At 40.3% G+C, this 26,560-nt stretch overlaps 1 protein-coding gene across 1 annotated transcript in view; it reads left to right on the top strand.

Annotated features, from left to right (window-relative positions):
* The window catches only part of LOC103777067 (oxysterol-binding protein-related protein 2-like), a 33,015-nt gene extending 8,692 nt beyond the window's left edge, over positions 1-24,323 (top strand). The window contains 14 exon segments of the mRNA XM_008944604.1: positions 4,049-4,212; positions 10,803-10,950; positions 11,187-11,262; positions 12,080-12,214; positions 13,256-13,353; positions 13,969-14,091; positions 14,093-14,143; positions 16,649-16,756; positions 18,144-18,233; positions 18,867-18,990; positions 20,884-21,012; positions 21,713-21,836; positions 22,506-22,596; positions 23,774-24,323. Coding sequence (XP_008942852.1) covers positions 4,176-4,212; positions 10,803-10,950; positions 11,187-11,262; positions 12,080-12,214; positions 13,256-13,353; positions 13,969-14,091; positions 14,093-14,143; positions 16,649-16,756; positions 18,144-18,233; positions 18,867-18,990; positions 20,884-21,012; positions 21,713-21,836; positions 22,506-22,596; positions 23,774-23,876 — 1,437 coding nt within the window. The 5' untranslated portion in view covers positions 4,049-4,175 and the 3' untranslated portion in view covers positions 23,877-24,323.
* Positions 24,324-26,560: the final 2,237 nt, after the last annotated feature.

Below are 26,560 nucleotides of genomic sequence, written 5' to 3'. Positions count from 1 at the left end.
AATCAGTCTGTTACAAAAATAAAAGTAGCAGTTTTTATTGATGCACACAAATCCCATAATAAATCTAATTAGTATATACCAATCCACAGCCTTAAAATAGGAGGAAAGAGATGAGCTCTGTTGCCTACCTTCTAAACCACAAAATCTGGGCTGCTTGTGCTGTCATGGTTAAATTATGAATTTCCAGTTCTCTTAAGATGCCTCTATTTGCAGCTTTTTCCTATTATTTTATAAAATGATCTATCTACAGTCTCTGTCTGTTCATCAGCATGGCAATGTGGCTGGGCTGTGGTCCCTGGGCAAAAGCACCTTTCTGGGTGTCTGCCTTGAGTAACTAACCAATACAGCTAATTGTTACAGTCCTAACGATCACTATGTATGTAAGAAAAAATTGAATGTATTTTATTGTTTTTCCTGCACTGCAGGACTAAAAGCTGTGAGTTTGATAGGACCTTTATGCTTTATGAAAGATTTTCCAGGATGGCAGTTGGTCCTCAACTCCTGAAGGTCTCTCTGGTGGAAGGGTCTTGCTCCCTTTCTTGAATGGGATTTTTGGTGAAAGCTGTTAACTGTGGTTGCTAGTGTGTGAGTGAATTCTTTTGGCTACCTCACGGACATGGAGTAGGAAATAGAGAGTACAAGTGCTGAATATGAAGCCAAGGGGATGTTTTTGTCTTCTGGCATTTCAACCTAGTTGAAGGTAACTTTTTGCTGTTGCTTTGGACTGAATCTGAGGTTTTTGGCTCAGGAAAGCTAAATGCTGTCACCATTTTGTGTTCAGCTACATGGAAATTAAATTCATGTTAAGCTCTCCCAAGTAAAATAAATGAATGTAAAAGAAATGTTATGAGTATTAAGTTATTACCAGTGTAACTTGTGCACACTAAATCTTTTATATATATCCTTTATCCTTTCAAAAATGCTCCTAGCACCTTAGGAGGATTTGCAACTGTTATTTAAAATGACTTCCATTAATATTTTGTTCTTTAAGCAATAGCTACAAAGCTTGTGTAGAACTTACAGGGTCGAACTTTAAAACTTCGTTGACAGTTCAAAAGTCTGAACTGAACTTTCATTTTCAATTAGCAATAGACTTAGGGTGGGTTTCAGGAGAACAGAATGTAACTCTTGGATTCAGTTAACTCTTTGGTTCCAGTTACTTCATTTGTGCTTGGTGGGTGTTTTTATAGGAAAGCTCTGTTGTCTTTGCAGCAGAGCTGCTTGCAACACAATGCGGTTCCACTCCAGGAGTCCTTTTGTACTGGCAGTTGTGCAGGAGGGGGGAGAGGAGGAACTGCATTCATCTGCATGACCTTGTTTACTTTGAGGCTCTTAATGATAACTGGCAAATTTTTTAATCATAGCTTTTTTATTTCTTAGTGCCTTCTATACAGGACTATATAAAACTGGAGCTGCTGTTAATGAAGCATCTCTGGAGCTTGTTTATATAAGGTGATATGTAACGTGGCTGTGTTTGGATAGGGACCTGGAGAAAGTGTGCTCTTTGCATTTGAACTGAACGGGGTGGGCTGTGAACTAGCTCTTTTATTCCTTGTTATGTGTTGCACGTAAATAAAAGGCTGTTTCAGAACAGAATCCCACTACATCAGCTGTAGCAACAATAGGTTGCAGTCCTCCTGTAAGAGCTTAAATAAAAAATGGAGGCTAAACATAAAAAGGGAAGATGCAAGAAAGCATGGAGAGAATGAGGGAATTGTGATGCTGCTGATGAGAGGGCTGTATCTTGTGCCTGTACAGGTTTCCTTCTGGAAATACTGGCTGCATCCTCAAAGGATGCAATGTTTGTGGACAGCTGAAACCATAAATGTCTTGCATGTTCAAGGATGTCTTCCATCTTCAGGGGTACAGTAGTACCTTGGGGGATTAAAGAACCTTTCAAGTAACATTTTTGGCAAAGTACTGTAGTCATTTCTAGGTGGTGATAATGGCTTCTGGGGTGAACAGTTGTCCCAAGATGTCAAGCTCCTGTTTTCTGTAGCAATAGTTTTCTTTGGATTCCCACTTTCCACCCCTATTGAAAGGTGTCCATAGTTGCATCCTCAGAGGGACAGATGTTCTGCATAGATATGACATATTTGGAGACCTTGGAAGAGCTACTTCCAGGTATACTGCTGGTGGGGCTGGAGAGTTGGGCAAAACTCTAAAACTGGCAGCACCTTTGCTGTTTTTGTCACAGTCGAAGAATTGCTTCCCCTGGGCAAGATAACACAGGGGCAGGTACACTGACTTGTACTTCCAGGACAGATTTGTTATCAGTTCTGCTGTTTAGTTCACCCAGACACCTGAGCTGTCTGCTACTCTTGAACCAGTGGTTAGTTAAGAGGTTTTTCTCCCTGTCTTTCATGCTGTGGTTTCTAGTGGCCTGATCTTCCTGTATCTTTTTGAAGTGAAGTGGCTGCTCCCCTCCCTTATGCAAGCAGAGCACTTGCTGATAGCCTTGCACTGGAAGTCTTCAGATACACATCATCTGACTTGTTAATGCTTTGAGCTGTTGCATCCTTGCCTAGGAGAATGCAGCACTTTGACAGAAGTGGGTGAGAAACTGAAGAAGGTTTAAAGGTCCTGGACAGGAGAACAGCACAGGAGAAAGAGGAGGAATCATCCTGCTGAGAACAATTCCAACAACAGTCAGGCAGCTGTGTAAAGCTTTGTCCTTGGGGAAGTGAGGAGCTGTAAATAAGAAGTTGCTGAAGACTGTGTGGAAGCTCAGATACTCATCATGATGCAGAGATGGATATACCATCCCATAGTGGCAAGGAAATAGGGAGTTCCTAAGGGAGAAGTAGCAAACTGAAATACCTGCCCTTGACAGACATAACACTTCAAGGCGAATACTGCGTTCATTAACTTAAATGAGTCCCAAATTAGGCTATTTTAGCTCCTCCTCCTGAATGGAGAATGGGAGGACTGTGTGTGAGACGTTCAAATAGCTTTTGTTCCAGGCAGTGAGGTAAAACGACTTGAAACACAGGAGGAATCATGCAGTTTGGTTTCTTGCAGAGAAGAGGAAGGAATTGGCTTCAAGCATGGCAAGCTCTGCTAGTAGCACTAGAGTGTGCTCCTGGCTTTGTTTCTCTTAATTGGAATAGAATTGTGCAAGTTATAATTACTCTGGAAAAACTACAGTGACAAAAGCAGTGAGATCTTCAAGGATCATAAAGAATTGAGACTGACAGATTGAGGTTGTTCTGGAGGAGGTATCGATAGTATTTCCATGGTGTCATTTATCATCATGTACTTGGCTTGTCTTTGGTACCTGATGAACATTTGTAAGAGTGGAAATTAAATTTTCTCATTATTCTCCTTAGGCTGAAATTGGGTGAAATAAAAATGTTTGTGCTACACCATTGCCAACCATCTGGGAAAGATTTAATTTAGTCTGTCCGTAAAGTAGAGCTGGAATGCTTCCTAAATCTGTAAGTTATTTGCAACATGCTTGGTTCTATTGAGAAAAAAATTTATTGTTCCTCTACTCTCCCTCTAGAGGGAAAATCTCCAGTTGTCTGTTGAAGAGTTCATAGCAGTGGCCTGACAGACCTCCTCTGACGGTCACTAGATAGGGGTCGTGTGATGTACAGTGAGGCCCGATGGTTTTATGCATGGAGATATTTTTGAGATAGAAGGTCCTCTTGTTCCTGGCTTTCTTGGTTAAGGATGTGGTAAGGCAGATCCTCTTGCTGAAGAGGAAGATTTTTGATTTGCCAGCTGTATTTCTTCCTTCATTTTCCTGCTTCTTCTAGCTGCACTTGCTTGAAAACCCACCCGCAGTGAATATGATATATTTTATAGTAATGTATGTGGTGGTTTTTTAGAGAGGAATGTGACAGTCAGCAGCATCGGCTGTTCTGATGGTAGGTAGCATTCCTCTTCAGAATGACTTTGGTATCAAAGAAGGCTGTTTATGAATGCAAACCCCCATCTATTACCCTGGAAAGAAATAGGAAAATTAGTCTTTGCCAAGAGTGCCTGTCTGTGCGCGTAAGACATGGGGAAGATGTTGATTTGGTTTCCCTTTCTTGTCACACAGATTATCTAAAGCAGCTGGGGATTTGCAAAAGAAGACTTCAACAGCAGACACGTACTTATCTCTAAACCAAGTTCAACGATGCATTAGAGGAAGTTGGGCTGGCTGCAGGGAGATCTCACACCGAAGGATGAACAGTGAAGAGGAGTTTTATGATGCCGTTACGGGTGAGTGGGGGGCACAGTGCCAAGAAAGATAAAAAAGCTCCAAACTGCATTGTGTGTGTGGTGAGGGGTTAATAATATATTGCTGTTAATAAAGGAAACTGCTGTTGGTAAAACTTGTAGTGCTGTCTTTTGAAAAGAAGAAATAAAGGATTATAATTCAGGTTCAGACTTGGAAATGAGGGGGTTTTATTAAAGCTTAATGCTGGTTATCTTCTTATCATTACTGTAACAATCCTTTAGTGGCCAAGTCTTGCTTTCATTTTCTGTACAATGCAGGTCATTCAGTAGCAGCATGAGCAGTAATGCTTTTAAAACCCTTTGAAAGGTGAAATATCGTCTGTGGGTTGTTTTTATTGTTGTTTTATTAATTTCCTTATTTTAATGGAAAGCTTATCCTGAAGAATTGTAGTAGAAAATGTTTTTCTAACATATTACTGTAGAAGTATGCTTTCAAGACAGGCACCCAAAAGTCTCTGCAATCCAGTGTTGTTTCTAGAAAAGCAAACATGAGTCACTTCACACTTGAGCAGTGTGTCAAATAGTACTTTTCTTTGAACTAATAAGGGTGAGTGGTTGTTTATAAGAGCCTTACATGGTTTTAGTGGTGAAATAAAATGCTCAAAGTATTTTATTTGGAAAAAAAAAAAAATCCTTTCAAACATCTTAAAAAAAGTGTCTTCCACTTCAGTGTCTCCTCAGAAATCCTGTAATAGAGGTGAAATGAGAAATGCTGGCAATGGTGTGTGTAGAGTGCTTAATGTAGAGTCATGGGAATGGGAAGAGAATGATGAGAAGCGTGAAGGCTGAAGGAATGGAAGTAGCCTGGTAGATACAAGTGGGTTAAGAAGACTTAAATGTGGTTGCTTGGACATTCACATGAGTAAACAGAGGGTGAAGCAATGTGACTGACAGTGGGCTGTATAGGATTTGTCATAATTATGTCACAGAGAAAAGAAGGAAATTAGAATTGCATTCACACTAGCTAGGGGTGTTAGGGGTTGGTACTCCAAATTCATCTGTGAAATCAAATTGCTGTGCCATAGAAATCTTGAAAACACAATGGATTGTTCCTGTAGGTCTTTAGTAATCTTTCGATTCCAAGAGCTCAGGACAGTGGCAGTAAATGAACTGGTTTTTCTTCTATTGAAAAAAGTGAACAGAAAAGGGCCTCTAAGTATGAAGTCTGTGTTGTACAGCTTTGATGTTGATGGATTCCTTTGTGTCTTGCTGCAGAAATACACAGCCCTTGGTGCTTGAGTCATCCGTGTTGGAACACCCTGGTTTTTGTCCTCTTTCCCCTCTTTTTTTCCCTTCTCCTCAGTCTCAAAAGGTTGATTCTCCCTGCAAGTGCTCAAGATGGTGATGACTTCTCACCTATTGTGCAAGAGATGTTCTTGGACCTTGCAGTCTCGGCTGGCTCTGCTCAGAAGTGGGATGTTGTGCATCAGTTGTGTGAGGATTCCTTGTCCTGTCCTAATCTTATTCTTCCAGAAGGAGAAATGTGATGGCAGGAGAAAAGTTTCTGGTGGAGAATATCTGGTGTCTTTATAGTCGCTCAGCACCAGCTCTCTTCTGATGGAGGGGGTTTGGTCTGCAGCAAATAAATGAGGTTGAACATTTTTCCCTTACATATGTTGCCCTGGAGTGTCCCCCAGGTACTTGGTTTAAAAGGAGTGCTAAGTTTGGAATAGTTTGTTTCAGATTCTTTCTCCCCGGGTCTGTCTTTAAAGACAGATGCTCAATCTCTTTCACCAGCTAGATGCTTTAGGAGATGCTGACAGTTTGATGGATTACTTGCACAAACAGAGTGAGGCCTAGAGCTGGTTCTGTGTAGCTGTGTCTCATGGAAGCCATCCATAAATAGGATGCCAAGAGCAGCTGTAAACAGGTCATTCTGCATTCGTGTTCCCCAGCTGCTAGTGCCAGGAGCAGCTGTTTGCTCCTCTAAGCACCATGGACGGTGTATCTTTCAGATAGTGCTTTGCTAAATTTTTTAGGTTCTAATGGGTCCTAATCATGCCTGCCTCTCATTTTTTTTGGGTGGTCTGGACATGGGGTGTAGAGCCAGTACTCCCAGGAGATGAAGTTCAGAATCGAGGTCCTTTCTGAGCCCAGGCGAGCTCTCAGGTTCCACAGCAAAAATGTCAGGATTTGAGATTCCAAATTCTGATTAAAAAAATAAAATGAAATGCCCTTGGCAGACTCCTCAGTCTGTTCTTTCCAAGGATACTCTCCTTCCTTTAGGTCAGATCAGTAGGTGGGCAGAAGCCACCATGTGCTTGTTCTGCTCTAAGCCTGAGACTAGGACATGACTACCAGGAACAAGGACATTCTGCAGCCATGCCTTAGCTCTGTGTTGAGATGAAAACAGCATGGGCCTTGGTCTCTCCAGAGGGAGCTGCGTTATGTTCCCACAAATTCAGTGAGTTTTGTTCTTGGGTATTGTGGTTTGTGTCGTAGCAAGGCAGATTCAGAGCATTTGAGCTTGTGGGAAGTTACACTTCAGAGTTCTGCAGCCCTCTCAGCAGCAGCCCAAGTAGCACACTGCCTCCTTTAAGATCCCGTGAGTTCACTCCTTAAGGAAGCCACAACTTTTCCACAGTTATTAATTGATGACATCCGCTTCTAGAACATGACTCTGCCCTAGGGAGACCTCTCCTTTTTCCTTGTGGTGGATTTCATCTCTTTGGCTGAGAAGTTTCCTGCTTCTGACAGGGTGCCCATCACATCCAGGAGGCGTGCTCACGTGAAGGGATGGAGTGCTGCGTGGCTGGGAGTCATCCTCCTGGCAGATGGTTTGACCCTGGCTGGATGATGATTACAAGTGTCAGTGTGCAGGATGGGCTCTGATGCATCGACTCACTGGCTGGGGAATTGTCATCCTTACATCATAAATGAGTACTCCCCTTGAGAATCTCTTGGGAATGTTACCTGTGGTCTCAGTGAATTCTTGACAGCACAGCATCTGCTGCTTCTCAAGTACAGGAGGTAGGCTTTTGCTGAGACTGGATCAGGTAAAGTAGTCAGGCCTCTGAATTTCAGATTTTGTGAAATTTTGAGACAGGGATCATATGGCTTTGCTCACTTGCCTCTAGCCTGTCACCTTGGGTTTATCCTTCTCATCACAGACCTGTTAAAGAGTGTGTGCCATCAGGCTCTGCTCTGTCAGATCCTCCATTAGTTCTGTCAGGTATCTATTTGCCAAAGTGTTCTGTGAAAAGATTGCCATAGAACAGGAAAACACTTGGCTAGTTGCCAGGGTAATTTATTTTTGACAAAGATAAATAGTTTAGTTTTGCTTTTTTTAAAATATTGATCTGCAGCTCCATGGAAATCTGTGCCTGTGAGGTTAATCCATCCAGCCTGGTGTGTTGGTGAGGATGTTGCCCTTCTGCTTCCTACTGTATGGCTGTTGTTCACTGTAAACTGTTGCTTTCACCTGGGGAGGAGGAAGTGAGGTGTCTGCTGCCAAACTGATGTATTTTCATGACATCTGGATCAAACGGAATCAGCAGATTCTGACACAAGGTTCAAAAATGGGAGGTGGAGCCGAGGCCAGGCTGGCTCCTGTCAGAACAGCACCCTGCAGTTCCCTGCTCTGAGGAGGGACCTGCTCTGAAAAGGGGAGAACGGTGAGTTCTGGAAAAAAAGCAGCCCTACCTCTTGCTTCACTTCCTAGCTACACTTCCAGCTTATTTATCCCTGTTCCTTACACTGGTTTGAGGTCTGGAGTTTCTCTGTGCTGTGCTGTTGTGATTCCCTTCCTGTCCTGAGTGACGAGGCTTCACTGGCATGGAGGAAGTTGGTGACTGTAGGACAGGGGTGGCCTCATATCTCTGTACCCACGGGCAGAGCAGTGCAGCTCTGCTCTCTCCTGGCTGGGTGGATAGTGGAGGCTGAGCAGACCTGTTTCATTTGCAGGATGTGGAAGAAGAAGACTAAGAAAACTAGAGTTACTGGCAAGTTACTTTTCTTTAAGCTCTTGAAACAGATTAATGCTGGCATCCAGATTAAGTATTTGACTGGAAAATTGATGGCTCTTTAAAAGCTTTTGTTTCACCCTTAACACATACAAGTTGGGACTTAAAGCTACTTTTTGACATTTTATTTCTGTGTGTGGTCCCCTGTCTCCCTCTAAATCTCTGCTTTTATCTTTGTTCTCAGTGGTTTTTTCACTATCAAAGTTTTTTTACTGAAAAGTAAAGTTTTCACTATAGAGTAGGTAAAGTTTAGCCACTCAGTTTTGCAAGTTGAAGGCTTCATTGGCAGCTGGAGAAAGGCTCTTCTTTTAACTCTGAAAAACTGCAACGAATCATTTCAGTCAACTGTTTTTATTCCAGCTCAGTGCTTCCTCTGTGAAGAATGTTTTTTAGGTGGCTCTCCACAGAACTATAATACTTAGAACTTGATAGAGGAAAAGCTTTTTAAACTTTCTCAGTGGCTTTGTAGTGATTATCTAGCTGTGTATCCTAGTGGTTTGGGTTTTTTGGTTGGGGTTTTTTGGTTTGGTTTTTAAAGTAATAAGCTGAAGGTGCACTGTAATGAAGCAGACTTTACACTTCTGTTATATCTCACTATTCTGGAGCAGGGATTTAAGTTTTGTTGTTTGCATGGAAGACACTTGTTTGAATTGACATTGATTTACATACCAATGACATATTGTTGTCCATAAATAATATATAAACATGAATTAAGTTCCCATTGTGCTGTACAGGAACAAGGCAAAACTGTTCCAAATCATGGAGAAAAGACTAGTGTGGATAAAAACAATGAATATTTGATAGAATTTTTTTTTTAAGATAGGTGTTTCAGGGTAGTCTTCATTTTAAAGACCTGAATATATATATATATGACTATCATGCTTTCCAATTAAGTACCAAGATTGCTAAGGTGTGGTTATTGCTGTGTAATTACATGCTTGTGACATCAAAATGTAGGAGAAGGTTTAATAGATGACATCACCCATTACACTTGCTGTTTACCAAATAAGATCATATCAGTGGTACTTCCTTGGGCAGTTTTGAATCCTGATCCCTGAAAAAAAAAATCCATTTTTGTGTTTCTGAACATGTGCCTTGTGTGAATTACTCTAATAAAGTAGAAGGACCCTGTTGGAGATGGTAATGAAAAGTTGAAGTGCTTCTTATCATGGATACTCTCTAAAAAAATTTAACTATACAAGGTTAATGTCAGAAGATAAAAAGTTAATGACAGAGCATCACGACATTTTACTGTATTTAAAATTGAAATAATATTTGTCCAAAGGGATTTCTTTACTCGATTAGAGTGTTTACATGCTTTGCAATATTTTGGAATCTTTCTGTAGCCACAGCTGGACTTCAGGGCAGGCTGTAGCTGAGCGATGGTACCTGGCAGCACATAGGCAAGTGGTTGTGATAGCTGGAATGAAAGGAACACAAAAATGATGTTAGTGTATGCCTTAAAGCTGTGGCAAGAATTGTATGCTAGCAAATACACATTTTCAGGTTGCTTTTGGATTCTGACTTTTAAATTGGAATCTGGAAACTAATGTGAATGATGAAGAATTGACCCTTGGGGCACTCAGAAAGGACTTAATGCTCTTTGAATTATTTTCAGCAAAAATGTTCCTTTTTCACATTGAATGGTCAGCAGTGCTTTCTGTTGTGACACCATGATGGTTGTGAAGGGGGTTGTATTAATTAATCATGATTTGATAATTTCTTATTTAAAGGTGTATACAAAAATGAGTTGCCATTATTCTAAGCCTGTGTGGGAAGTAGTGTAACTTAAAAAAAAATAAATTATTAGATTAAAACCTTGGATTGTTGGTTTAGTCTAACTTGTACTAGGGCTTCTTGGTTATAGAAGCTTGTGTTCCTGTAGATCCCTGTTGGTTTAACTTCAAAGCACGTTGTTACTGAGGGTGCTGGGATTTAGTTAGAATGGTGTTTCCAGTAGCTGTCTGCCCAGCTGGCTGGAGTTGGGCCATAGGAAATGGAGCCACCTACTGTAAGTCATGCTTAGGGTCACTTCTGCAGCTTGGGGAATGATTCATCTTGGTGTCCACAGGTTCTTGCTGCAACCCTTAGGCAAGTGTTATGTGGTTTGCACACAAGGATGGCAAAAAGAAGTTAGATACTCCACATTTCTGTTGCTCTGGATGTTCAGTAGTCTGGAGGTTTCCTACTTTTTTTTTTTCTCTCTCCTTGCCTGTTAGCAGTACAAGTAGAGTACATTAATTTTTCCTTTTAAGCACTTTGAGGAAAACTACGTAACTGAACAAAATTATTGTAATCACTGCAGCTCTGAAGAAGAGGCAATACAGCTAATCTGATTAGGAGTTGCTAAAGAACTTGTAAGATTCAAAAATGGTTTTATATTCAGCAGCACGAAAAATTCATTGAGAATGTTTCATTCTAATGCAATACTTGGCTCTAAATACTCTTGGAAATGAGGTCACTTAATAAAAGGTTTTCACTCTGATATTCTTTAAAATATAATAACCTGATATAAGTGTACTTATGCTGTGAGAGTTACAAAATGTGAGTGACACTCGGTGTCATAATGAAGTTTCCTAAGAAAACTGTTGCCTTGTGGTTTTTATGCAGGCTTTGATTCTGACAATTCTTCAGGAGACTTTTCAGAAGCAAATCATAAGGTTGCAGAAATGCTTGATCTGGATCCACACCAAAGCAACAGGACTGGAAAGCATAACGGAGAGACAGAGATTCAAGAAAATGGAATTAAGAGGCACAGGTAAGCTCAGAGGACTACCTAGTGCATGAGGAGTGAGCACGTGCTGGCTCATCCTCTTCTGGGCCAGCACTGTTCTTGCTGGAACTGAAATGACATTTCACTTGTCTGCTTTCTGTGTCACCTTGGGGTTAATGCTTTGCTTCCTTTATTAATTGCTTCAATACCTACAACTGAAAATGTTTTGCTGTTTAAGGGGCTGATAATAACAGTTGTTTTGTTTTTTTTCCCAATTACAGGACATCATTACCTGCCCCTATGTTTTCTAGAAGTGATTTTAGTGTGTGGAGCATATTAAAAAAATGCATTGGACTGGTAAGTTAGCTTGGATGAAACTTGCTGATATTAGGTCTCCTAACTTCAACTGATTAATTTTTTTTTGCTTAAACTTTAAGACACAGAATAATACCTGGTGCATTTTGCATTTTTTTTTTCCTATAGGGAACATCATCTTAAACTTCCTCTCCTCTAAGTTTTAAGCATTTCAGTGATGTTAGTGCTCAGTCATGAGTGCAACTTTTTAACTAAACAGCTAAATTTTCTTGGATGTAGTAAAAGACTTGGGGAACTGGAAACCCCCATGGGAATTTCATGTCTGTCTTGACTCCACATGTGAAATGAGAAACATTCTGAAGCAAATAACAGGTTGCTTAAATAAAGGCACTACAATTTGTTAGAGCAGTTCAAATCCTATTCTTTATGTAACTGTTTCTTTCAAAAAATAATTTGTGGTTACTGCAGTAAGATAGATTTTATGCAAATAGGTATGTGAGGGTTTCAAAGGATTGTGTGGTACTTAAAATATCAGTAATGAGCTGGTTGGCACATTATTGCTGTTATCTATGGCAATTTTCATCTCTTCTGGTTTGTGTAGACAACAGAATAGAAGGTAACATTTTTCTTCAATTTGCTAGATTATCTGGATTGAGTTTTGAAGTTGTTTATCCTCTCAGATGGTTAGTAGGGTTCTGTGGCTGTCCAGCCCCTTTCAGCTGTTGCTCAGAAGTCTACTATAGGCTTGCCAAATCTCTTCTGAAGAATGCTATAAATAAACTAACCCACAACTTACTTTCGAAATACTTGTTGTCAGTTGTTAGTTTCCAAGAAATTAACTTACCCTTTTGATACCTAGGAGCTGTCTAAGATTACAATGCCTATTGTCTTCAACGAGCCATTGAGTTTCCTTCAACGGATAACAGAATATATGGAACATATATACCTCATTAATAAGGCTTGTAGTCATACAGATCCCCTGGAAAGAATGCAGGTAAGTAGCAGCTGCCAGCTTCTGGTTCATTCAGAAGTTTTTCTCCCCCAGAGCCTTTCATTTTAAGATAATTTCTCACTTGACTGTGTTTATTTCTCTGGGGCTATCATAAGAACACCCATATTTGTCTGTCTTGATAAGTTTCTTGTTTCATAGTGGCTGTATCAGATATTTGTGACACTTTCACACTAGATGCTGAGAACAGTTTGAACCAAAAGTGTAGTGCAGGAGAGTGCCACGTCTGACAATGACCAAGGACCTCAACCCTTTCCAGGACTAACCATGACTCTGTGGTTTTATGTGTTGTGAAGATGAAATTTTGGGTTTTAAGTCGCCCTAAATGGATTTGTTGAGTGGTTCATGATTTTGAAGTTAATGGATGAAAAACGGTTGTGGCAGAGGCAAATTTTACTATTCTTCTCCAAAACTGATTTTTAGAATATAGCACCTGGCTGGTCTTCTAACAGGGAACAGAATAAGGTGAAACCAGGCCAATGTACATGAGATTATACTGATTTTGCTGATAGCTCTGTTTTTACAGAAACTGGAATGTGTGTCTTTTATTCTGTATTGGAGTAGTTCCTACTCCTACTTACAGCCTGCAGGGGCTTCCAAGTGTCACTTGTGCCTGCTGGTATGATTCAAGAAATCTCATCTGTTAGAAATAATGCTTGCCTGGCACTAGGAAATTCAAGACTCTGTTCCCAAGGAGCTGAGTGTGGGTGGCAGTCAAAAGAGGGGGAGAGCAGATTTTAAAAACAGGCTTTCCTCGTAGAGGTAGGTGTGGAAGCACAGGGCAGAGTGTAACCTGACAACATTTACTACAGAAAGTAATTCCTTTTGGAAGTGAGCTTCCTAAGTGCTTATATTTCCCCACTTCTATATCATGTGCCCTGTTGTTTACGAGTGTTTTGGCCTTGAGCAATATGTAGCACTTTCTTTTTGGAAGAATAATGAAATACTGTAATATGCAACAAATATATTGAACTTAGAGTTTTCATGTACTGTTCGCTTAACAATGTGTTCTTAATTTGCTTGTAGGCTGTAGCTGCCTTTGCAGTTTCTGCTGTAGCTTCTCAGTGGGAGAGAACTGGCAAACCATTTAACCCACTCTTAGGAGAAACCTATGAATTAACCAGGTAATAATTACTTTACATTTGGAGCTGGGGTTATTTGTGCTCTTAAGTTAACAGATTCTCATACTAGTTTGGTTGTTTACTCAATGAAACAGAAATCTAAAATCTCTTTTCTGAGTATAGCTAAAATTTGTTTCCACAAACTATTTCAAAATCTTTAAGCAGTTGTTATAAAAGCTAATAATTTTATTTTTAGGTTTAAGAAGAGTATTCTTTGAATTATTTAGAGAAAAACTGGTCCATGCTCTTCCACCAAAGACATTAATTAATTTAAATAGTGCTTTGTTGATCATGTCAGATATGTCTGCAGAGGAGAAAGGAATTTTCAGAGTTCCAGTATTTTCATGGGTTACTTCAATGAAACTTGTGTAGGTGCCTTTCTGGGCAGAAAGTCATTTAGGTGTTTGAATGTGGGTTTGGGCATAAAGAGAAAGCGTTCAGAGTACAAATTCTTTCATTTCATTAATTGTAAATGTGTTATGGGACTATGAAAGGAAATCTCACCTTCAATTTAATCTAAAAATCCTTCAAAATTTGTTAAAGTATCAAGTACCTCTTTTATCTTGTAAAACTTCTTTTTAAGAATTACTGTTTAATGCTCTTTTTTGTTGTTGCTAGGGAGGATTTAGGTTTTAGGTTTATATCTGAGCAAGTCAGCCACCACCCACCTATTAGTGCATTTTATTCTGAAGGCCTCAATAAGGACTTTATTTTCCATGGATCAATCTACCCCAAACTAAATAAAGAGTATAGAAGCAGAGCCTCGGGGAACAATAACCTTGGAGCTTCTGAAGTGAGTATGAGAAGTGAATACCTTTTTTTATGTTGATCTCCTTAACATTTACTTGAATAAAAAGATAGGTGATAATCATCCTGTTGGCTCTTTATAGGTGGTTATCTAAAACCTTCTTGCTGGAGAGGTTGTAAGAGTTTTTTTAGAAGGTAGTTTTCATGGATTAATTTCATGCTTGCATAGCTGTAACCATCTGGCCCAGTTTTTCCACTATGAAAATTAATATTTCTTAAAAATGGAATGCTGCTGAAAGCTAGTTCTGGGAAGGAATGTACAATTTAAAGAGAAGAATAATATTCAATTAAATATTGCTTTAAAATATTGTTGGGTTTAATTGCTTGTGCATATCTGTTTGTATGGAAAGAACTGCATCTTCAGAATAGTTGTTGTGCGTGGTGAGGGAAGGTGAGGAACTTGTCAGGATTGCCTGTTTAACACCTCCTGTGTGTGATCACCTCCCTGTTTAAATGAGGATTACTCCCTCCTCCAGATGACTCCCAGGTTGTCTCTAATTGTGTGTGTCTCTCACAAATTATGTGACTCTCCATAAGCTGGTTATGCCCTGGTGGCACAGACTCCTGAGCTTTCCCAGGCAGGACTCAAGGATGCACTAGGTAACAGTTGCAGAAAAAGGAGTTTCTTTTGAAGATATAGTTTATTTGTCCAGCTGCTGGTATCTAATCTTCCAAAGCTTATAAAAGTATGAACTGATCTTGAATATAAATGGTGATGAAAATAGAGGAAATTTCTTCTAAATGTAGAAGGAACTGTGAATGGTAGTTTAGAATATAGAAGTGACAAGAATGATGTTTGTTGATTGAGAGAGAGCCTGTATTTAGTAGACTATTAAAATTCTTGCTTTGCCTAATCCAATTACTGGGCACACATTTAAACTGGAATTTAAATGATTAAAGCACTTTTGAAAAATAATTGTTTAAATTAGCAGTGGAGGTTGTAATCAAACTTGGAGGCTCTCAGGGGTGTGATTCATACCATTCTATTGGGTTGAGGAGCCCAAGAAGTGCTCAGGGTAACAAGTAACTGTTCAGGAAGCAAAATTGCAAGTCAGTGTTAAGTGCTGCATTGCTGTTAACCACGACCATGTTTTCAGAACGTGCATTAGAAAACACACTTCTCCAGCAGGAGTAAGGGCTTCAGTTTATCAGCACTGGCTGTGTCTTGTGTTCTGTGTCACAGCTTTTAGAGTCAAGTAATTCATGAATAAAAACATCTGCTAAAGCTGGTGGGATGAATTTGGGGGGTTCTGGTATTTTTTTCCCCACTTGAAGAGTAGTCATTGTTCTAAAGTATGTTTGAAGACCACTTGCTGTGGCAACACTCAGACTTCAATGATCTGTTTTTTCTCTGTACTGGGAAATAAGAGACTGGTTTGAAACATTAAATAGGAGTCTTCTCTCCATACTTACTGCAGCAGAAGTACAAGTTGTTTGTCACAAAACCAAGCAGTGTCCTCTTTGTATTTTTTGTATTAAAATACAATTTGCAAGCTTTCCTAAGGTGGATTGGTTGCTGAGCAGATAACTTCTGCATTTTCTTTACCAGCATGGGAAGATGAGTGAGAATAGATGGCTTTGACTCTGCTGAGCTAGTGAAAATAGGAATCCTGTTGTTGAGCCTTTTGACCACTCTTAGAATAATGTCTTTTAAGGATGTAGAATCTGTTAACTCATCTTTGTAAAGCTTTTCCCAAAATATTAAAACCAAAATGAAATTAAAGTGGAAAGTTCTTAAACTCTAGGACTTTCCCTTCTTCTCAGAAATGTCTAGGGAAAGGATGGAACTGAGTAATAAATTGGGTTGTTAAATGTCATGTTTATGGAGCTTGAATAGAGTGCTATGTGACCCACCAATGTTAAACAAACAACCAAAAAATCCCCAAAACCACACCCTCCCAGAGCTGCCTTCAGTGACCCTGGCACTGGCCTCGTGGACGGTGGTAGGAGACTTGTGGTGTATTTGTGGAAACCACTTGTGCACTTTGCTGACTTGGGTCACTCCTGAGGTTCAGAAGCCTTTACCACTCAGTGTTTCTAAAAGGAGAAACTGTTGAAGTGGGTTAGTCTGACCAGCCCTCGAGGAGGAGTGTCTTCACACCAGAGCTTTGTCAGCTGCTGGTGAATAACCTCTCTGCTAGAAGACTCAAACATTTCTGTTCAGTGCTTTTGTTTTTATTTATCTGTAATTAAGAGCACAGAAGCTGTAAAACAGTATTTCAGCTCTCTGAGGAGGAAGAAGAATAAAGGGGTTTTATTTTGTTTATTATTTAACTTATTAATTTAGTATTTAACTTTATTACTAATGTTTAGATACAACACATTCTTGGCTTATAAAGAAAAGTCTGTTTCTTTTCTGGTTTGAAGTTAAGTGCCAGCTGTTCATAGGAGTGCTAAATATTCTGCCCTTGCCAGGAGCAGAATTGAAAACAGGTTTGCATTCCATCTCAAAACCCAAGAAAATGATTTATTTCTCTTGTTTTCTTTACAGACATAATGAAGCTTACACATGGACAAACCCAACGTGTTGTGTACATAATGTAATTATTGGTAAACTGTGGTTAGAACAATATGGAACAGTAGAAATTGTAAATCACAGGTAATGTTCATCATGGAGCTGAGGGTTGGCTTACAGGGACTGCTGTGTGATCACCTGTTAGGAAGCAAAGAGTTTTGATTTTTGTCAGAGACACAGGAAACTGTTTTGTAGGTCCAAAGTCTTGACTTTTTTTAGTTTTGTTTTGGGTTGTGGGTCTTGTTTGTTGTTGGGTTTTTTTGTTTTTTTTTTTTTCCCTCTCTTACAAATGCAAACTATTTTTGGGTCTAGAGAAAAAGTCTTACAGGAGAAGCTGAGGGACCTGGGGTTGTTGAGCCTGGAGCAAAGGAGGCTCAGGGGGGACTTTCTTGCTCTCAGCAACTCCGTGAAAGGAGGTTGGAGCCAGGTGGGGGTCTGTGTCTTCTCCCAAGGAACAAGCCATAGGACTAGAGGAAACTGACTCAACTTGCCCCAGGGGAGGTTGAGGTTGTCCCTGAGGAACAATTTCTTGCCCCTGAGGGTTGCCCAGGGCTGTGCCAGGCTGCCCAGGGCAGTGGTGGAGTCCCCACCCCTGGAGGGGTTCCCAAGCCGTGGAGATGTGGTGTGAGGGACAGGGGGCAGTGGGGACCTGGCAGTGCTGGGGAACGGTTGGAACTGAGGATCTTGATGGTCTTTTTCAACCCAAACAATTCTGAGATTCAATTCTTTGGACTGTGCTTGGTATCACAGTAATAGTAACGAAAAGGCACAGGGCTGGAGGGTTTATGGGATACAAAGATTTTACACTGGCGAGTTGCCCATTTAAATTCAAACCTGGGGACAGAGAACAGAAATTACATTTAACTCCAGAACCATGAAATGGAATGTAGGAGGCTGGCAGTGGACCTGCAGCACACTGGATTTGGCACTCTTTTTAGCTTTGATAATGGAGAATGTCTTAACTTCAGGGTGCAGCACAGAAAAATGACTGCAGAGTAGGGTGGTGTGAACTTAGGGCACATTGATTGCTCTGCCAACTGCCTACATAGGTAATTTGTAACTGTTATTTCTCATTACAATTAGCTGTAAATAGATATTAATCTGAAATGTGGTGTGTTAATAGTGTGGGTTAAGTAGTATGCAAGATTGCATTCTGTTTTATTCCTAGTGCTTCTGATAAATCTTAGATACACGTGAAACTCAGAAGTACAGCCATGTTTTCAGTTGCCTTTCACAGGCTGGTGTCTTCACGTGCACACTGATTTATTTTTATCCCTTTTGTGGAATTTTGAAATGTATGTGCCTTTCTTAATTCCCTGATCAGATAATAAACCACAGTTAAAAACAATTATATCAATAACTACCCCCCAGCTAACTGACTGTATGAAAAAAGCTCAAATAAGGTAAAAAAGTAAACTTATTAAAGTATTCAGGGCTTGTTTCTTTAAGCATGTACTTATTTCCTCTACAGTACTGGAGATAAATGTGTCCTTAATTTTAAACCGTGTGGACTGTTTGGGAAAGAGCTTCACAGAGTAGAGGGATACATTCAGGACAAGAAGTAAGTATAAAAGCCCCTTGGCCTCTCTGTTTCTGAGCACTGTGGCATTTCTTTAGTGCTGGCACAGTGACCACAACTGATGTGACTGCAACGTTAGAAGCAGGTCACAATGTGCATTGCTAACGTTCTCTGTGTCAGTATTAAACCCCTTGGATCAAGAGTTATTAGGAAAAAATCTCCAGTCCAGTCTTTGGCAATAAAGGTGTCCAGGGAGAATACAGAACAGTCACAACTGATTTCACTGTTGTACAGTTACAGTTCCAGGCTTCAGTTTAAATTAATGAGAATATGGTTATGAGAAAGTTTTATTGAAACCCAAACATGAATTTGTGACTCTGAGTCTATATACTGTAAACTGTTGGCTTTATTGCACCCACCCTCATTTTAGCTGTGGCAAAAGCCTGTGAGTGAGTCATGAGGATGTGTTCTGCAGGGCTGAGTGCCAGAAAGACTGGAATGAACTGAAGCCTTTTCTTTGCATTGTCAAGTATCTGGCTTCTAAGCAATCAGCAAAGAAACCTAAAATATAACAAAGTAGGAAGCTGAGTATTTAATATAGATCCGAATCGACACGATTTGGCTTAGAAGGCTTTGCAAGAAGCAAAAGCTAAGTCTCCTGTGCTTTCTCTGCAGCAGGAAGAAGCTGTGTGTGATCTATGGCAAGTGGACTGAGTGCTTATGGTGCACTGATCCCACGACATATGAGACTTACAAAAAGAATGAAAAGAGGGGTGGTGAGCAGAAGAAATCGAAGCCGGTAAGGTTATGGAGTCTTTAGGGAGAAAAGAGAGTGAAATGTGAGAAATGAAAGGAAAACATCTTTATGGAAGTGGTCAGCTGGTGGTGAATGGAGGGTTAAAAGTCTGGTGAGAGTCAGAGATGGGCCACCTTAGTCCTGTGAGAAGGCATTGCACTTTGAACTTGTGTAGACTTCCCTGTGAGCTGCTAGGATTGAAGAGAGCTCACAGAAATGGCATTTGCTGGAGATTTGTCAAAGAGAAGTCACCAAATACCAACCCCCAAGCTGATATTGTCCAGTCCTTGAATGAGGAAAGTGGCTCTGCTGCCAACTCCAGATGTAAAAAGACTAGGAAGCTTTAGAAAAGAAAGTAACAACATGGCTTTTAAGTCAGTTGTGCTTTTTGGTGATACAGCCTTTCAGAATTTATGATGTAAACAGCCTTGAGAACAAAGGGGTCTGGAAACAGGCAAGGTGTTTTCATCCCATCTAAGCAGTGTCAGGTGAATTACCACCAAAGGCTCAGTGTTTTATGGAAAATACAAAGTGCTCTATGGTACAGAGGACTCTCAGGTTTCCTGATACCAACAAAGTCTTGCAGACCCTGGTTGCCCATTGAAAATGGTCGAGTTGAACAGAAGCTAATCACTCTTCATGTTAAGAGGCTCAAACTTGTTTTCTAAAGTATTCACATCATCAGAATCTAGAGCAGCAGCAGGCCTTGCTTCCGGCTCTGGATTCTGTCAGGGTACAGGGTTATGTTTTGACTTTATTTTTTAAATAATAAGGTTCTGTTCATCTTATGAAAATCAACTCTTTCTTCTCTTCCTTCCTGTTAAATCTATATTTAGATGGGGGACTGTCTAACAGTAAACCAGATGTTGACATGGAAAGTAGCCTAAAAGAGTCTTTTTAAGTAATGAATTCTCAAACCAAATGATTGAAATTAGATTCTTAACCATATGGAGCTGTTTTCTAGTGTATGAAACAGGCCCTGTTTAAGTTAAGAGGGTATTTTTGAATAAAATAAATGGGCCTTGTCAGAGGGGGCAGAAAGAAAATAGAAAGTGTGTGAGAGTGAGGAGAGGAAGGAAGACTGTCTCTCTAGGATGTTATTGCCTCAGACTTCCTTTCTGGTTGTTAATGGTTTTAAATGGTTTCTGGTGGTGAAACCCTCTGGAAATCCACTGTGTAGCTGTTTGTGTCCTGTGACAGCCAAATTGTTTCAGATTCTGAGAGCAGCCTCTTGAAGAATTTTGCTTGATTTTTATATACATGTTACAACAGTGCATCTTGTAACAACGGAGCTTGGAAGGGAAGACACTGTGTTTATAAATTCCAGTACAAAGTCTCTCTAGTGAGAAAATGGGCACCAATAATAGTTACCAGAATCTAGATAATAGGAACTCAGAAACAGAGGCATATATGATTTTTAATTGCACATCCAAATCTTCTGCAAATGATGAAGCTTTATCCAAAAGCAGGCATGCCCTTTTTATATTTTTAGGCTGTTGTGGGAACTGGTTTAAACTGCAGTCTCAGCTCATTTCAACCTGAAGTAGTAATATTCATGTTAGGTGAAATTAGGCTGTGGCATGGGATAGAAGGGAAGCTGGAGGAAAGACTTTGGATAGGTGTTAATTTACTATTAGTGATTTTTTTTGAGCAGACTTTCAAGTTGTACATAGGTGGTGGGAGACTATTTGGAGATGGAAGGAGCAAGGCATTAGGATAAATACTAGAGGAAGGGTATAAAGAGTGGGGAAAGCAAATAGGGTGAGGTGTGAGGCAGAAGAACAGGTGAGTATTTAGTATCCCAAACATCAACAGGTTCTTCAGTCACTGTAGAACTCTAGGTGAAACTGTCTGATTTTCCTTTTGTTCCTCTGCCACATTTTATTTCTGTTTCAGAGTGAAGATGTTATTAAATCTGAAAACGATGAGGCTGATGATATGCCAGAGGTTCACGACACGGTGCAGTTCATACCAGGCAGTAAGCTGCTCTGGAGGATAAATTGTAGGCCACCCAACTCATCACAGGTACTTGTTTGAGTCGGTCTGTGCGTTGCTGTCGCTAGTGACTCACCCACAGGAGCATGAGTTGAAGTGTCTGTCCTCAGCACACAGGGACAGGCTGTGGCAGTTCTTGGTGCAGCAGTGAGGTTACAGTGCAGCGAGCTGCCTGCTTGGTTCCTGTGCTGAAAGCATCACTGCTGTGTGGAGGCTGGCAGAGAGGATGTGTCCTGCTCCAGTGTGAGTCTGGAGTCTTGGGTTGACCTGTCTGAGAGATCTCTGCACTGAGAGTGGCTAAAATTTGGATACATGTTCCCTTCTGCTGACACGGCTGTTAGAAGACAGGCTTCCAAAAAAATGCAGGCATTGGGCAGCTAGGTATTAACTTTCAACAAGACTTTGTGGTCTTTTAGGTATGGGTGTTGTTTGTAATAATCATGATGTTAAGTTTCAGGTATGGAGGAACATCTGTCTTGTTCCTCTGAAACAAAGATGGCTTAAAAAAGACTACTGTGATTTCCATCCCATTCTCCTCTTCCTTCTCCATCTCCTCCAAAAATACCCCTAGTTTTGTATGAACCTAACCTTATTTTCAGGGTAGCTAGTGGGAGGAGGTTCGACTCAGTAATTTATTTCTCTTGGAAGTCCTGTTGCATTCCTTCAGTATTGGGAACCCAGTGCCACTTTGCCCAAGTAACTTGTATGTTGTCTTTCGTTTGATTTTAAGATGTACAATTTCACCAGTTTTGCTGTGAGTCTCAATGAGCTGGAAAAGGGCATGGAAGCAATCCTAGCTCCCACCGACTGTCGGCTGCGTCCAGATATCAGAAACATGGAAAATGGAAACATGGGTATGTGTTTGGAGGAAATATTGTCCCAGGAGTAAGTTTGGAGAGGGAGCACTGAAGGGAGGTTGGTTCATACAGGGACACTGTCTTCGGTTTCCTGCTTCCAGAGCAGCTTTAGCTCTTTTTCATCCTGTGTTAATGAACATGCTTTTGAACAATGTATGATGCCTGTTTTCTCCCAGAAAAGTCTGGGGGAGCAGATGTGCCCAGGGTGGATCCCAAGACTGCTCTCCTCTGTTATGGTGCCTTTGCATGTTAGCTGGGAGAATGAGCAGGAATATTCTCTTGCTCTGGAGTGGGTCTGGAAAGACATGTGGTGAGCAGACATGCTCTGTTGCTCTGGCATTTGTCAGAAAAAAACAGATGGCCAAATAGTGGAAAAATCACTCTCTCTATTATGCCTAATCCAGGTTCTGTCCTGCCGTCTCAGTGTTTCTGGTAGATAAACCACCAAAATTTCAGCTTTGACTCTGTTTGTAGGCAGCAGCTTTTCTGAAATGACGGGTTTAGTTTTTTGTTGCCTGAGATGTTTATTGTTCGATGGGATTGTGTACAGCAAGCACTTTCTCTCACCTAAGTCAACTGCGTTTCATTTCTCTGCAGTCTTTTCTGTCGTGTCTGCATTTTTGTTCCTGTTTGGCTAATGACCATTTCTCTTGACATGTTCGTTAGATGTGGCCAGCAGAGAAAAAGAGAGACTAGAAGAGAAGCAGAGAGCTGCTCGCAAGGAGCGTGCGAGGGACGAGGTGGAGTGGCACACACGGTGAGGGGCAGGAGCCTGGGCACTGGTGTGGTGGGCTGCTTGAAATGGGTTTATTCAGGGTGGTGGGTTTGATGTCCTACGTGACAGCACAACTTGTAATGTCACTTCAAGCATTTGCTGGGTCAAGATAATGTAGCTGGAAGCCAAAATTGCTGATAACTTTGTCCTGGGGAAATGACCCAATAATAAATGTTGAAACCTGCCATAATTAACTAATGTGGTAATGCTGAATTTTTTTGTTTTGATTTTTAACATTTACGGAGCTCATATTTTTGTTTGAATAAAGCATTAAATCCCTTCTCTTCGTTGACCAATTCCTGTCCAGGTTTTGGCAGTTGAGTAAGAGGTTGTGGCCCACTGGGGCCTTTCATTTTCACAACCTTAGGACTTCTTGGCTTGCATATTTTAGAAATCTCTTTTTTTGATTGCATATTGAAGCCACTTCTCAGTCCTAGAATGCACTGCGGAGTGATGTGTGATTTGGCTGCTGCTCCCAGTGTTGCTTTTCACAGCAGCCAGCGCTGGGCAGTCAAGTCTACACTCATGGCTGGTTGCTGCAGGTGCTTCCTTCAAAGGCAGGGATGTTGGGATGCTCCCATGATTTCATGGAATTCAGAAGAGAAAGCATTTTCTCCTGGTGCAGCACCTACAAACTAATTCCAGTTAATGCCTTTGAAAGTCTCTTGCAGAGAACATAAAATTGTTTTCAGGCATCGTGGCTGAAAAGTGAGCATCTGTTCATGATCTGTGCAGAGCACAGCTCCTAGGACCCAACTGTTTCCTGTTTGGAGAGGTTTACAGAAGGATTGTGTAACTGATTTGGCATTCTTTTAAAGTAAAAATGAGTATATAGAATCTACACTGTCAGTGTTACTTTTATGTGGAATAGGGCAGCAATTTTAAAATCCATTCCATGCTCTTTCTTGACTTTATTTTAAAAAAATAATAATTAAAAATAAATCTAAAACCCCAGCTGATTTACAAAGTGGTGATAATTGTGTAGGAAGTTTAATGCCATAATTTTTTCATGTTGAGAATATTTCCTGAAAATTCTTTGCTGATAAAAGTATGTTTTTACAATGTTTTGTGAAAGAAGTTGTTTCCCCCCCCCCCCTTAACTGCTTACTCTATTTGCTTTTTTATTTTACTGTTTCTTTCCTTTTTCTTTTTCTTACAGATGGTTTCATCAAGGCACGAATCCATACACGGGGACTTCAGATTGGCTGTACTCAGGTGGCTATTTTGACAGAAATTTCTCAGACTGTCCAGACATATACTGAAATGCCCGAACCACCCGCTCATCTCATCTGGACATCTAGTTACTAGATTTCATTCCAAGCCAGTTATTCTGGTTTTGTTGATAGCAAAAACCAGCTTTTCTAAGTAAATTTTAACAAAAATTCTATTGGTCAACAATCAAGGATTTAATTATCACTAACGTCGGATTGCCAAATATTTAAATGCTGTTGCATTCTTTCCATAAAGCTGCACCCGAAATCATCATATTTTCACTAATTTTTCAAAGGGGCCTTTGGTTCTTCAGGTTTTTTTCCCTAGTTTCTTTGTCAGGAAGATACGCTGTATCTGGTAGAGCACATAACATCCTTGAAAACTAGGTAACTTAAATAAAATAGAGATAATATCCTTGTTACTTAGTACAATAGTGAAGAACCTGAAGTTTTTGGAACTCAAAGCAGGGATGAAAAGCTAAAATGGTACCACCAGGATCCAGTTTAATACTGTTGATACTCCCGTGAAGAGATGCTTGTGAACTTCCCTATGGTATGTAGCACTACGTGGGGACCAGAGCTCCTGGCCCCCCTCTCTGAATACAATTCAGCAACTGAGAGACTTTTGGGGGTGGGGAACAGAAACCAACCTGAGCTTCTCAAACTGTAGTTGTCTGTTACAGAGTCTTCACAACTTTTGGACACTGTGAGCATTAAACTGTGTACCTGTGATACAATTACATACAGCCAGCATACGTTAGGAGAAGGGGAGGGTGCTTCAGAAAGTGCTTTTCCTGAAGTCAAACGCTGTACTTAAAATAGGAAAAGTTTCAGAAGTAACTGCAGGACTGTAGGGGTGGTTACAATGTAAAATATACTGCTTGCTACCACTCGGAGGCTCAAATCTTCTGCACTACCTTTGGCAGCTTTGGCACTGTGTATGCTCCTAGACTAACCTTTGATTTGGAAGCACTTTGGTATCTATCTCCACACAGGTTCATCCTTTGGGCAGGTTTTGGTTTGCATGTCTTTCATTATTAGGTCACGTCTGTTTTGTATGTTGTGAAAAAGCAGAATCCATTTAAAGCTTTGGCAGAGCCTATTACAAGTTTTCTGTGAGCATGTGATGTCAAAAAGTGGGATTTTATTTTTATTCCTTATCAAACCATCAAAGCCATATAATACTGGAAATAATCAATTGTTGAACCGACACATTAATTTTCTTTCAAGTGCTACACTTCTGGGGGGTAAAGGGGGAGAGAGGCTTGAAAAATTAGGTCCAGTAATTAATCCTAGTGTTGATTCTTCTTTTATGAAAGATTTTAACTGAGAGTAACCAGGCAAAAATGGAGAGTGGCTGTGCTGCCATGAATTTACAGGAATGCAGAAATTGCTGGTGTTAAGCACCAGAAACTTGAGGAGTTCGTGGAAGAGCTGGTCTGACTCTTGTCCAAAACATCTGTGGTTTCATCCAGAGAACAGATTTTTTGGAAGCACTTCTCTCCCAGCCACAGGATTAAAAAGCAAAAGTAAATTAATATACTCCTGGGAGAAACATTTTTATATCAAATCGTGTACCTAATGATCGGATTAATTTAAAATTTTGGGGAAATTTAGTTGTCGCCTACGTTGTAAAAATAAGAGAAGCTGTAAAACTTCAAGGAAGTGAGTAAGAGCCTGGAACGTGCTCAGGGCAACTTTGTTCTGGTGCCCAAAATCGTGCTTGGTATTGCTTGCAAGTCTTGAGGCCCCACAGGGCAGACGTGGTACCGCGGCACAGGCTCTAGGGGTGTCTTTGTTCCTAGGGAGTGCATGGACACTTGGCTTTTAAAAAGACACTGCTGATCCACGTGGGACAGCATAAAAATACTTTTTATAAAAAATTGGACTTTAATGAGTGTGCCAGGCACCATAATCCGTTTCCCAAACTCTCTGCAAGCAGCACAGGGAACCCTTTGTTAAGTGAGGGTGGACAGGATTCGTGTGTTAAGCCAGTTTAACATCTCATGGGAGTTTAAAACTTGCTTAAACTAAATAATCTGTTTAATGCTGGAGTTGTGTTTTTAAAACAATGCATATGAATAGAAAATGCCTGAATGGAAACACTATAGAGTAATTGCTAAAGAAATACTCTGTTCTTGAAAAGAAGTGTACAGGTCAGCATCCCTCTCATCTAAGTTACAATTTACATTCAGAGACCTAGAGCCTTGTCATGTCAAAGCATGAAAAACTTGTAACAACACGTTTAATCCAAACTTCAGTATAGAATCTTCATGGGATTTAAGGAGAAACTGGGAAGATTTCTAAAGTAAGAACACTTCATTAGTTCTGTCTTTACCCCCTTCTCCCCTTCCTTTAAGTGTAAAGTCTTTAGTAAAAATTCAGATTAGTTCCAAATTCATTCTTCTAATTTATTGTTCTTGATTGACAACACTTAGGAGATGCTTTCCCCTCACTGCTGCCATGTCTCTGCTTGGCTGGAGCCATGAGACTCCTGACGCTCCAAAAGCAGTTTTATTTTCAATGCAGGTCTCGCCTCAGTAGTTGACGTGTCAAAACATTAATAACTTTGCACCTTTTGAAAGAATGTCACTTTTATAACTTGATTAAACACTGTATATAAGATAACTGTGTTAGTATATGTTAATAGAGCTATGTAGAGAAACCATCTAGAAAGAAATTATAATAAATACTTAATACCCTGTGGGCCTCTAGGTGGTGACTGAGAGATTTTT

This window comes from Merops nubicus, unplaced genomic scaffold, assembly GCF_000691845.1.
Source record: "Merops nubicus isolate BGI_N331 unplaced genomic scaffold, ASM69184v1 scaffold48587, whole genome shotgun sequence".
In the NCBI taxonomy this organism is placed as follows: Eukaryota; Metazoa; Chordata; class Aves; order Coraciiformes; family Meropidae; genus Merops; species Merops nubicus.
The sequence above is the reverse complement of the archived record's forward strand: the minus strand, read 5'-3'. Positions and strand labels throughout refer to the sequence as shown.